This window comes from Aythya ferina (assembly GCF_964211825.1).
Source record: "Aythya ferina genome assembly, chromosome: 4".
NCBI lineage: Eukaryota > Metazoa > Chordata > Aves > Anseriformes > Anatidae > Aythya > Aythya ferina.
This window is the reverse complement of record NC_140300.1, coordinates 26,718,833-26,732,372: the sequence shown is the minus strand read 5'-3', so window position 1 is coordinate 26,732,372 and position 13,540 is coordinate 26,718,833. Positions and strand designations below refer to the sequence as shown.

Genomic DNA, 13,540 nt, shown 5'->3' with positions numbered 1-13,540 from the left:
GCATGGCACGTAAACTCAGCTCTTCTGAATGACTCTAGTGTCAGCCCCTCTGTAGCACAGAGCTGTTATTTTGGGCAGTGAGCATCAATCTACTTACCTTTGCAAGCCTTTGAGTGATATGCAGCACTGTGTCAGGTATTACCAAATGTATAGCAAACACTCCTGTCCTGATTGTATTTTAGAACTTAAATTTAGCAGTCTTAAAAAGCCGCTATACTATTCCTGGGTCATAGATAACCCTAGTGTGAAAGTATCCAAATTGCACACCTGTGTGTACTTCTGTGCTTCCCAAATAGTGATTCAGGCTTCTCTTTCAAACAGTACAATTAGTGTTTCTTTCAGGAAATACACGTTTCCTCTGGTGTTTATGCAGTAATTCCAGTCCTCTGCTTCTTTGGATTGCAGATGCATAAAAATAAAGAAAATCTATTGACACACTTCTATGCAGGAAGGAAAACTGTGAAACCTAAGAGCGTTTCTTTAATATATCAAGCATGAGCTGGCAAATACATCAGCCGTGAACTGGCTGCTATTCATGACTGTATATGCGACAGCTTCACACAAATTGAAGCCAGCAGTATTGCCAGTGATTGATTTGTACTGAAATGAACAGAATTTGGGACCAGCATTCTGGTCATAATGGGAGTGCTGCACATGTCAAGTGATTTATTATTATCATTTTGTATTCTTTTTTTTTTTTTTTCCCCAGATATTTTTCAGCTCCTGTTTCTCTTTTCTTAAGCAAAATAGCTAAGCGCAACTGATGCAGCAGGCAGACATGTTTGTCACTCTTCTCACTGTTTAAGGCACTAATACCTTGAACAATACCCCAGTTATTCTCCGTTACTGCTCTGGCACTTGACGGAGAGAATCGTTGGATGAAGGAGGGAGGAGGGATTGCTGCCCACTTTCACTCTTTGTTGTGCTGTGATCTTTGGCAGGGTTCTTTGGTATGGGGAGAAGGGAAAAGGGAAGTACTGGAGCCAAAGACACAGCAGCCTGAGGTGGTGCAGGGCAATGCTTGGGAAGAGTGTATCAAAGATGTACAAAATATGATTTCTGATGCATAACAAGGGATTGTTTAGTCCTGTCTGTATTTACACCTGCATTGCTGCTGTTGAGCGTGTATACCCTGCCCATGCTTAAATCCATGTTTCATGAAAAGCAGTGGTCCTTTGTGCAAAACATATTCATATATCTAAAAAAAAAGTGCAGAGCTGGTGGTTTAAAAGAATGCTTTTCAGGTACCCTTCCTGAAGGAGCTTCAGGAGATGTTAGGCTTGTTCTTAAATACAGGAAAGAAGAACAGAGCCCAAGTCCCAGTCTCAGAAGTCAGTAAAATATTAAAACCTGCTGGATTTGCCATCTCTACATCCTTATCTGTATTTTAGTTTCTCATCCAGCCTAATAAGTACCATTTGGCTTAAATATATCTTTCAGAATGACATCCGGACTTGACTGAAGACATCGAGTAATGGAGAATTCACCACTTTTCATAGTTAATTAAAGGAAAGGAGTAGTTGATGAAAGACTGATTTATTCACTGGTTCAGTTGCAGCTGGATAATTTATTGCCTGTGGTTGATGTGAAAAAGCATTGACTTGTTGTTATTGTTTTTTTTTGTTTGTTTGTTTGTCTGTTTGTTTTTAAGGAACAAGAAAGGGGTAACTTGGTTTGGTAAATACTAGAATTTTAGTAGCATTTACTATCTAAGGAAAACTACAGTTCCTAATATATGGTAGTTACTTTTACAGAGATGAAAAGCAGAAGTAAACCATCGTGGCTGGTAAGTCAGTTCTAGAATATTTGTGTATTATCAAAGAAATAAGCAAGCATCAGACAATTTTATTTGGTGGTGAGCCTGAAAAAATCCCAACCCAAGAATGCTTAGCCTCATGTTACTAAGTTTACGTAGATACCATAACACATGGAGTGTGCAGTGTTGGATATGTTCACCTTGGTATTACAGCCACAGGTAAAAGGAATTCTTGTTTATCACTTTATATGCTATTAAATCTATTACCATGAGCATATGGTATTTTTGTACTTCAGGATCAAGCTACTATTGATATTTGTGAGTATTATTCAGTTAATACTTGATTATAAAGTTTCCATTGCTTCTGTTTTAGTGTTTATTTTAAGAATGACTAGTATTTTTTTTGTAACTTTGCAGAGTACAGATGCCAATTCAAATGTGAGGAAAAGAACGAATGCTACAGTACAGTCAGAAGCTGATGGTGGGAGCCGAATTGACACAAGGCACAGCTCCATCCAGACTCCCTCTGTAGCGCAGGGGTCTTCTGACATTACACCCCACTCTCTTTCTGCATCAAGTCCCAACCCTTTCACACGCATCAATGCATCAGAGACATTATCTTCTGCAAGAGCTACCCCTCCAGCTCCTCCTTCTACCCCAATTTTAACTGGATTTGTATCCCAGCATGCCACAGCTGGATCCCCTTCCATTCAGCACTTGCTTGGATCTAGACTGGAGCAGATTCAGACCACCACACCTAATACATTAGGAGCATCTGCAAAACCATCGGCTGTCACACCACCTGCTCCCCCTGCCTCCCACTCTGGCACTAGTAAGATAGACAAATATGCACGTATTTTATTTCCTGTTACCTTTGGAGCATTTAACATGGTCTACTGGGTGGTGTATCTATCCAAGGATACCATGGAAAAATCAGAAAGTCTAATGTAGTTTTGCTGCTATGTAGTAGTTCCTAAATTATACTCACATTTGATGCAGAGTTTCTTCTTTTGAAACTATTTAAAAAAGTCAATAATTATAAAAGCTGTGTGCTACTTTCCCGTTGTAAAGGCTGGAGTTATTGGGGATAATTAGTAAAGTCCTTCCAGAGTAATAGGTAACAGAATTGTCTTCCTCCCTTCAGCTAGCAGTGAACCACCAGTCTCTTCAGACAGAATGCTTGCCTTTGGGAGGAACATGCAGAGGGAACAAATCAAAGGCAGAGGTGCACAACTGTGCAGTGGAACACATCTTGACTGCTAGGAATTATGCATGCTGATTACCACAAATCCCTGAGGCACTTAGCACCGCTGTCTGGACATAACATTGCATTCTTTGAGTGCAAGGCCTAAGTCCTGAATATTTTGACAGTACTTGCTAGAAAAGGACTTTCCCTGCTAGATTAAAATTGGCAGAATGGGGGAAAAATGAGCAGTGGAACGAGAGGATGGAGTCCAGCCTGGGAGAGTGCAACTCCAGAAAAGTTATGCAAAGGAGTTGTAGAGCTCCATATATTTTTACTAAACATTATTTTGCATTGCAACCTGAGAAATTCTCACTTCAAAATAGGAATGAGTGAACCTTATAAAATCTGAAATCTGATGTAATTCTCAAAATTGGAGTTTTTTGTTTGGTAAGGTGATCTTAAATGTGATTCTTCAACTTTGCTGACCAGCTTGAGTGGATTTATTCCTAAATTACATCTGTTGTGGTAGAAGGCAACCAGGCCCACAGTGTTCAACTGCTTGAATTTTGTTCTTTCCTTTGGATGCTTTTGAGTTGTTTGTTGTTTGTTTGTTTTCCATAATTTTCAGTCTGACACTTCTGATTTCCTTTGAACACGTATTTCTTCCCCCTCTTTTATATAATGTTTGTTTCAAGTTAAATTTTCAAAAAATTTTGAAGTAGCTTCAGAATTGAGCAAAACAAAATTTCCAGTGCTTTGATGAGCATGGCTATGGCACATCTTTGAGTGAATGCAAGACACCCTTTTCTGAAGGAACGCTGTGACATAAATGGGAAAAGAATGCTTCTAGGCGAAGCAGGGCAGAACCCAATGTATATTTATGGTCAATTTGTTTCTCTTATGCATAGATAGGTGCTTTCTTTATTGGCTCAATATGCAAGCAGGCAATTACCCATTTTTATTAAAACAACAACAAAAACGTGAACAGTTTAAACGTGATAAAAATGTTATCTGCATTGTTCTTTTTACCAGAACGGGAGAAGATATGCTGGCAATAAATCTAAACATGTTTGCAGAGATCCATCTGGCGAGGCAAATGGCTACTGTTTCTGTGCAGGCAACAAATGAAAATTCAAATTCTCAGCATACCTTTAAAGGGTCAGGAAGCAGCTGATTCTCCTTCAAGTGGGCCAATTCTTATCTTCAGTTAATTTGTGTAGCAGATTGGTAGCCCATTGTCAAAGTTTTATACTGGGGGGAAGATAAGGTGAGTGTTGTGGGGTTCTCTGCCCAAGTAGTGGTCAAGTGACTGAGAGACTGATGGAAATCACAAGCTACTGGGGTGATTGAGGTCATGCGTGAGACTGCCTTAACAGAGTTGGGACAAGAATCAGTGCACAGTGACCATATCTCTTTGCCTCTTTCTATCCAAATTTTATAACTATTTCATAGCTGTGAATCTGACCCTCTAGTTTACAGGACTTGGGAGAATATAAGAAACGTGTCTTACAGCATGTAGTACGGATCCCAGGCTCCTACTTTGTGTATAGCATTAGAACGTTTATGATAGGATGCATAGGATTTGGGATGTCTTACATGACTTCATTAAGAAGTAGTAATATAAACAGTTACCTTAATCTTTTTTTGTTTACTTAAGTGATATTCTCAAGAGGCTAGGCATGGTCCTTTCCGTTTTGTGTTTTATGTCTAGAAGAAGGTTGAGATTACAACAGTCCTTGGAAAACCATTACACATGCCATAGCGCAGAACCAGAAATGGAGCACCCATGCAAGTTGTGTAGCTGCAGTAGTTTGCATCTTTGGAGGTATCACTAGGACCTGTGACTGTTTCTTCTCTAATTAAGTCATATTATTGCAGATTGTCAGAATAGAAGATATTCTACAAGAGATTGTTTATTTTGTGAAGCAAGAAGAAACAAAACTAATCCTTTGCCAACTGCTAATCATAATTGCACAAGAGTTATATTTTTCATACTATAAAGAACAATGGTTTTGTGTGTGCTGGGAACCTAGAATTTGCTCCAGAAGTTACTGAAGTTATTCTTTGCTTTTCTCTCTGATGAAAAACATGTATATTTTCTCTCAGACAGAGCTTTAAACTATTCATGAGAAATAGCTGTCTCTTCCACCCATCCCCCTCTACTGCTCACATAATCAGCTTTTTCAGTGCATTGTTCAGTAGGATCAACACTGGTTCAGCCTATTTGACCAAGGTCAATCTAAATATGATACTTGGATTCATTTATATGTCCTGTTTCATATTGAAGACTTATAAGGAGGAAAAAAGGATTGCAAAAATTAATGGAATTCCAATTATTAATTTCTATGCTTCCATGTTAGAAGAAATTTTTAATCATATCTCAGAACAAATGTTTTTAATCTGTCAATATATTTCTGAATTACCTTCCAACACTTGCATGTTAATATTCAAAATGAGATATAAAAATTCTCATTGAGTCTAGGACTAATTTATTGTACTGTACTACATTATTGTGTTCCTGTGTATGAGGAAATTATCATAACTAGCTTTCCGAAGTACATAAGGACAATGTAGATAGAAGGTTATTGTTAACAGTGTTTTTTTCATCATAATTAATCTCCTTTTGGAGTGATCAGAAACTGTAAACAGCCTGCAGTATACTCAGAAATACTGTCTGGTTCTGAATACTGTGTAATTTAGAAGCACAAAAAAAAAAAAAAAAAAAGCAAGGCAGTAATATGCTAAATATAGAGGGCCAAATGTTCAACACTGGTAACTAAAATCACAAGGGAGAGTGTTGCAGGTGTCATTTCAGTGACCAGATAGGTTACTAGGGATGGTTTTGAGTGAGATGAGCTTTACAAGATTTTTATTTTTTTTAATATTGGTTTTGTTGAACAACCTTTTTTTTTTTTTTTTTTTTTTTTTTTTGACAGTGGCACAGTCATTTAAAATTAACCAATTGCTTCAGATAGTCATCTTTCTAACCAGGAAAAAAAAATTGCATAGAGAGCCAAAGAACCTTACCAGGAAGCAGAGATCAATCTCCACTAACTGCTGTTTCCTCGGAGACATTGTTACCAATAGCAAAACTCCCACAGATTTCAGTGATGCAGCCCCAACCAGTGATGCAGTCATTTGAGAAAAACGGTTGAAAACTCAGTTCAAGAAGATTGTCTTCACAGGTGTTGAAGTGTATTTCATGGTCAACTGTAAGGCCAAGTTGTGCAAGGTCAAATTTCTCTCAGCCTGCTACTAAGAATTTTCACTTAATTTTCTAAAGTGATGAAGTCAAGTAAAGAGGCAAATCCAAACCCCAGCCCTCTTAGAGCTCAGCAGCAGAACTGGAGTCTTTGTGCCTGCAGAAGGGACTTGTCTCCATCAAATGGATGTCAATGGCACATTTCTGAGGTGCTCTGGATTTCTTCTCCCATGTGTTTTTAATTTTTTTTTTTAAAAAAGCAGATTTTATAAATTAAGTCACACAGTCTATGTCACCTTGCAATCAGGCAAGTAGAACATATGATAATTGAATCAAAGAAGCAAATAATTTAATAAGGAATGTGACTAGAGCTCTTCTATTAACAAGAGCTAAAAGTTATCGATTATAGGGAGCTCAAGCATAGTCTTGGGCATCTCATCATTTTTATGACTCAGGATGGACTTGGAAAAAAATGGGAAAACCAATTAACTATATGTAATAGGATTTAACCAATTATTTCCAGAGAAAAATGAACTAGCTATTTTTGATAAGTGCAGAATTCTTTTTCCTTCAGTTTTCTTGCATACCTCCTGTATGTCATTCTTACACAGTGCACCTTATGAGGTAGTGAAGTTACATGTATGTTGTCAGAACATCGGAATATACAATGTATATCTATTGTGCTGTTGGAAGTGAAGGGGTAGGCTAAAACAGAAGAAAAGAGCACACACACAGGTTGTGTAAGAGACATGCTGGCCACCTGAGACACTTTCTTGTAGATACTTCAGGAGATTCTCTAGGAGAATTTTAGTGTGAGAAGCTGGAGCATGGTTTCTTCTGTAGCACAGTCTCCCGCCAAATCCCAATAGCTTTAAATGAAAAGCTGTTGTATGGCTAATAAAGTTATAAATTACAATACAGACAGCTGAAAAACACTGCTTTTGGATTTGTTTAATTCTAAAGTTAAAATCATGGATTAAAAAAAATGGCAAATACATTGTTGAGAAAGCTAGGTGACATATAGCATTTAATGATGACATGGATAAAGCCAAAGATGATCAGAGTTTTAGAAGTATTAGAGAACAGCAGAGATGTGTGGCAGTAAGTTTGCATGAGGTCAGTGGAAAGTGCAGGATGGGATGCACTTCTCTGGATGGTCTGACAAACATAAATCAGTACATTAAAAAGTTGGAGGAGCAGAATTGTGTAAATAAAACTCAGTGCAAAAAAACAGATGGTTCAGTGGAAGGGAAATCAGGCCTACTGGTTCTCTTGGAAGGAAAAGTGCATCATTTTGGAAGAGTCTGATACACACTAATTTTTATAGTCTTCATTTGTAGGTCTCTACTTAGAAACAAGTTGTAGTTTTTTTTGGAGAATATGAGTGTGGTTGTTCAGTTTCAGCATGTTCTGAGTACATCAGATTTTGAAAGTAAATTTTTGGCACATTCTAAGCAAGTGTGAGTAGTGAGAAGTACAGAGCATTTGGAAAAACTCTCTCTTTGCTAATGTTAATTATTGTGTTCTTAACTGGAGGGAATGAAAAAGCAATTATTGTAAGATTGATGGAACTTGTAAACCATACTTTATTTTCATGTGGATTTGAAAATGTGGTAGGTATCCTTTTCAGAATTGATTAGTTTTACCCTCTAGTCCATAACTTAATGCATCTACAGATCTCCTTCACACTTCCTTATTGTTTTTTATATTATTTCAAGAGAAAGAGCTTACTTCAAAGCAAACCAGTTACTATCCACTGCAGCTCACTATGTTTTCTGGTCATAATTCTATTTTCTTTCCTTCTTTCCTGAGAAATCGTCATGTCATCTTTAAAATAAAAATAACAGAGAAGAAAAAAAAAAAAAAGCCTTGGAGACTCCCTTTTTAGAAAAAGCATCCAAACTCCCAACAGCTATAAAATGATCTCTTTAAATAGTAGCATAATTTCAGTATTTAAAAATACTAATGTGATCACAGCCTGGATACATATATATAAAAACATTCAAATAATATGAATTCTCTGAATTGTAACGGAAGCAGGCTCAAGATACGCTTGCAAGCAGGCTTATTTTGAAAGAGTACCTTTCTGGATGCAAAGCACCATGTGAGGTAAGGAATTATTATTATTATTATTATCTTCATATCTGTATTTTCAAGGGAAAATATCCTGATGGGGAAAAAAAAAATTGTACTACTGAATTAAGCCTTAACTGGAACAGAGATCTGAGTTGCTCTTGTCGTTGTTGATCTACGTCACCGTTTACAGTCTGTTTTAGTGAATGCTGTATCCACATAGATGGTTGGTTGGCATAAAATAAGCATTTAAAGAAATAATCTTTATATGGGAATATGTTTTACTCCTTCAAAAACTCTTATCTGGAGATTGGGAGAAGAAGCATGTGACTGTATGAAGCACTCACCTGGACTTGTGAGTTCAATGCATTGCAAAATTAAGTACTGATTTGTCTTGCCTTGTCATCTTGTGCTGGTGGCTCATCTCCATGGTAAGTAAAGATGCACAAGTATGGAGAACCAGACATGTTGAACTCAAGAACATGTACAAGTGTGTCATTAAGTGCTTTCAAAGCACTTTAATAGTGTTTTTTTGAACCTCCTCACTATACAGTAACTTCACAGTCCATTTTGCAGTTGCAAGCTTGAAAATTTCCCTGCTAGACTTCATTAGGTCATCAAATAAGTAATATACATCATAACATACTTTAAGTAAATCAGGTTTTCTGTATGTACATTCATTTAATTTTTATTAATTTAAGACCACACTTTCTAGCACCAGACTGCTGATGGAGATTTAAGGAGTTTTGGATAACCAGGGTTCCTGTAGAATTACGTTAAGGCAGCCTTTTATAACGTAGAAGGATGCCTTTGCAGATCAACACCTGTAGCAAATTCATGGTGGAGACGAATCCACTGCTGCTTAATCCAGGTCTTGAGTACACGAGTCATATTTGAAGGGATCATGGATGGGAGCTAGCTTATGTGCTACTAGCCTCTGAAGCAGTCTGCACCAGACAGACAACGTTATTACATTATTACTCTACCACAAAACTAACTGTGCTCCTACCTTCTTGCTGTCTGCTTTGTGTGGTGAGAAGTACTGGTGTGGTCATGGTGAGCTGGTTGAAATAGCTTGTCTAGCTAAAAGCAAGTTTGTCTTTTTTTTTTGTCTTTTGTCTGAGTTAGCAGGCAGCTGAATCAGTTCTCTGATCTTGGCTCACTGTGTTAGTTCTGGTACAAAGGAGGTGGTGAGAAGGCTGGGATTATGTTTTGGGGTGGATTAAAGTTATTGTGAAACCACAGCTATAGGATTCTTCCCCTGCCTCCTCTGGCATTAAAGCAGAGGCTCACAGCCTTCCTTGAACCTTAGGTACCCTATGTGGTCATTTTTTTCTTCTACAAAGGCAATTTTGTCAATTGCATCAATTATAAATAATGGACAAAAAATACATGAAGGTCAGAATTTATGAATGATCTTGAGTCAAGTCACAGAGAGAGAAAAGGAAGAGAAGGGAAAATATCAGCAAGGATGAAAAATTTAGTTTCTTGCTACCAAGCAGTTATTTTAAGATATGTCCTATTAGAGGTACTAGAGCAGCATCTGGCAGGAAACAGCCTAGAAATAATTATTTCTTCATTATAAATAAAATGAGAAAGTAATAAAGAAAACAAGTTGCTAATGTTTTCCTAGAAACGTTTATGTTCCATTGAAGTTGTTTCCATTAAAAAGTGTATGTTCATAGCCAGGAAGAATTAAGAGGCAGAATAGTAAAAGAAAAAGATCGAGTTTTATTAAAGCACTTTGAAACTTCTAGTGTTTAACTTGATTTGTTTAAGAGACCAAATAGAGAGATTCCTGCCTCTGTTTTAACTCAATTATAGAAGGAGGGGGAAAAATCAAAACAAAAGCTTTCATTACAGTGACAGCCAGTTTTCGGAAGTGTCACCTTCCTACAAAATCTAAAGACTTTGTGTACCTAAATTCATGGGACGCTTTATTGTGCTGAGCATTTCTGATAATCTGGTCAGTACTACAGCTTGTGGGCTGTGGCTGCATTTAAAGTAGTTGGAAAATGTACATCCAAAACCTTGGCACATGTATAGCATGGATCCTATGAAAGGAAAAGATGAGTTTGTAACCCATCGTTTGGCTGCTTGAGAGCTCTGATGTTGCTGATGTGGGGAAAGGTAGGAACCTATGGTCAGAAAAGGGATGAAGGAGAATGAGACTGCCTCTTTCAGAGATGATTCAGATCTTATGCTGGCTTAAGCCACTTATGAAAATGCCCCCTAAACTCCTTCCCAAGTGGGAAGCTTAGGCATAGGCTGAGTGTAATGTGGAAGTCAACACTAACTGCAAATCCTGCCTGCAGAACAGCATCCTTAGTCTGTCCTAAGGTTTCTGATGCTGTGGCTGGAAGGCTAGAAGGATTTGAGCTATAGCAGTGACTGCCAGCTGGGATGCATCCATCCTGCTGTGCCTCCAAACCATACCGTGATGTATCAGGGCCCTCAGAGTAATGGCGGCAGGATGGAAAATGCTCTCTTGGAGTACCCAATAGGGCAGACTGGAGGTGAACATCTCTCATCTTTCAGCTCAGCACAGCTGATACTGGCTGTAACAGCACTGAACATCCCAGAGGAGGATCAAGGTGTCCTGCACTTGTCTTCTCCTTACACATCTGCTAAATGCTCTGATATGGAGAGTAGTGGGGCTGACATGAAAATGGGCTTGCTTAGTGCAGCTGCTTGGTACATATCCATGGTTTCTGTAGTTGTTTTCCTAGTCCTGCAGTGGTTTAGGGAAAAAAAAAAAAAAAAAAAAAAAAAAAAAAGTCCAGCTGTACAAGCTCTGCTCCTGAAGCCCATTCTAGCAGCACATGGGCTTCCTCAAAAGCAAAATAGCATCTCCATTTTTTAAAGGCATAGTTGTTTTGCCCCTATCAGTTGTCCTATAGCTTAAGCATTGCAAAAGTTGCTTTCTTTTTGACTCTTACTTCTTTTAAATTCCCTATTATGCTGTGTATTTGTGAAGAAAATAACTGAGCTGACTCTCCCCTGCTGTCCCGCTGCTGTCTTATTTATATTGTTAAAAAATAAGTTTCTTCACTGCACACATGGAGATCACGGGCTGTTTTGCAAATTTGGGGAAGGCAGCAAACACAGCCAGTAATTGCTTTACTGAGTGGGGACTGGGGTCTAATAGGCCTGAACTTAATCCTAGTAAAACGGTCTGTTCAGCAGGAGAAGGTATCCCTGTGCTGGGGAAGAACAGCTGAGCCTAGAGACTGTTAGACATTTTGCTGAGGTAGGGTATGAGAGTTGAGGCTTAAGAGCTGCTTGTTAGCTATTTTAAAACTTCCTATGTACAGTCTCTAAACCCATGCTTCAGCATGTCCTGCTCCTTTTTGCACTGTTTTGGTTCCTTCCAGACCTTTCCCTGGCTTTGCTCCCTTGCCCAGTGGATGAGCAGGGGACCAGTAGCTGCTGGGATGCTCCAGGACACTGGAGGGCCACGAGCCCGGGGAGGGAGAGCTGTGGTTTTTTTTTTTGGGAGGGGGGAAGTGGTGCCTTGAAGACTCCTCCCCCTAGCTGCTAAAATTGGTTCATCTAATAAGCAATGTGGGGCCACACTTTCTCCTGCATTCTCAAATCATGGTGGCCAGTGGGGCAGGCTGGGAGGTGTTAATTTCTGTGCTGGTAAATAATTCAAAATGTAATGGCTGTACCAGCTGAGGAACCAAAAGAAAAGGGGAATTTCTACTGTGGCTACAGCAGGTGCTATAGCTGTCTGTCATTTTTAAGTTGAGAAAAAAAAAAAAAAAAAAGCTAATATTTACTGGTATTTTAATTAACTGTAAACTTTTCCTGTGGAGCCCTGTCCATTGTAACCAAAGCATTTGCATTTAATCTTAGACCATTGTAAGAAATATTCCCAGTGAAAGATATGAAGCTTTTTGAAGTATTTTAATCTTTGTTTTCTGTAAAAGCTGTGGCATGCAGAAAATACCCTCTAAAGCAGCATAGTAGAGATGCTTCTTTAACACCCTCTTAGGGAAGACCCAAATCCCCTAACTTTTCTTTCAATAATTTATTACTTCTGCAATATGTGACTGTCCTAGATGCATGTTGCAAGAGTTTGTGCCATGCCAAATTCTGATGTGTATCCCTTTGTATTGACCCATACGTGGGGAAAACCAGAAAGGAAATCAAAACAAGGGAAACCTTGGAGTTGAGTTCTTTTACATCATTCTTTGTGCACATTTTTGTTGCATGGAACAATGTGGCTGGAAGATTGGAAGAATCAGAGGTTAACTAAATTATTTGAATGCATATATTTAATGCTGGTCACCTGACTATACTAAAAAAAAACTAAAAAGGTGGTTTGATAGCTGTCAACTTGTTTTGCTATTGTGCAGCTTAACTGTTACCTTCCTGTATAATGAACATCTATGTATTTGGAAAATAAATCCATCTTGCAAGAAAGATTGTGCAAAAATTGTTCCTATTATACTCCAGTGTATATTGCTGATGTCAAATAAAATACAATTGTGAGAGTTCTTAAACAGTTGTCTTTCTAATTGTGGCCTGCAGCAGGAAGAGGAAAAAACATATCAAACTTCTTTGGTACAGATCCTCCCGCAGCTAGTGCTGGGATATTGATGTTAGTTAATGTGTCAGTCTACCTAATGGACAGATAAAGGGATGGGTTTCATCAGTAATAGGATGAACGATAATTTGTTGTATAATTTCTTAGGATGGCACACCAATTTACTGACGTATTGTTGTCAATGTGTCCCACCAGGTTAATCAGCTGAAAGGTAAACAAATTACCTTGCCTCTCACAGCAACAGAAACAAATAACACTCATGGTAGTGGTGCCCTCTTTCTCTCTCCTTTCTTTCTGTGAGGTGCTCTAACAGTTCTTACTCCTTGTCTTACCTGCCAGCAGTCCAGTGGTCAGCTGCTCTGCTTCATTAAACGACCTAAAGTGATTTTTCTAATATTTTGTGCTTGGGCCTGATACAGCTCCCATGCATCAGAAGGCAGACGTAGACTTGCAGAAACTGTGTTTCAGTGAGGGTTGAAAAATACCTAGCAATAAATATGAGTAGGGAGAAAGATGTATGGAGAAATCATTTCAGTATGTGCAGTGGCCTGTGCAGGGAGTGGGGCACCCTTATTTCTTTTGCTTAAGGGTGGTCAGGAACATCAAATCTTTTTTTGCAGGCTGAGATGAGAGCTGTCAGAATGGCTTACAGTGCTGCAAAGTGCTGTAATTGCTGCTTGCTTCAGGGACAGATTTTGACACCAAGAAATCTGCTGTGTTTGACAACCACAGTTATTTCTTAGATTTGGGAGATTCTGCGTCTCTTTCTCC

The 13,540-nt window shown here is 38.5% G+C and overlaps 1 protein-coding gene across 2 annotated transcripts in view; it reads left to right on the top strand.

The window, feature by feature from the left end:
* The window catches only part of GABRA4 (gamma-aminobutyric acid type A receptor subunit alpha4), a 47,116-nt gene extending 35,083 nt beyond the window's left edge, over positions 1 to 12,033 (top strand). For both annotated transcript variants that reach the window (XM_084518610.1, XM_084518611.1), the window contains one exon: positions 2,174 to 12,033. In XM_084518610.1, coding sequence (XP_084374736.1) covers positions 2,174 to 2,707 — 534 coding nt within the window. In that variant the 3' untranslated portion in view covers positions 2,708 to 12,033. The remainder of the gene's footprint in view (positions 1 to 2,173) is intronic.
* Positions 12,034 to 13,540: the final 1,507 nt, after the last annotated feature.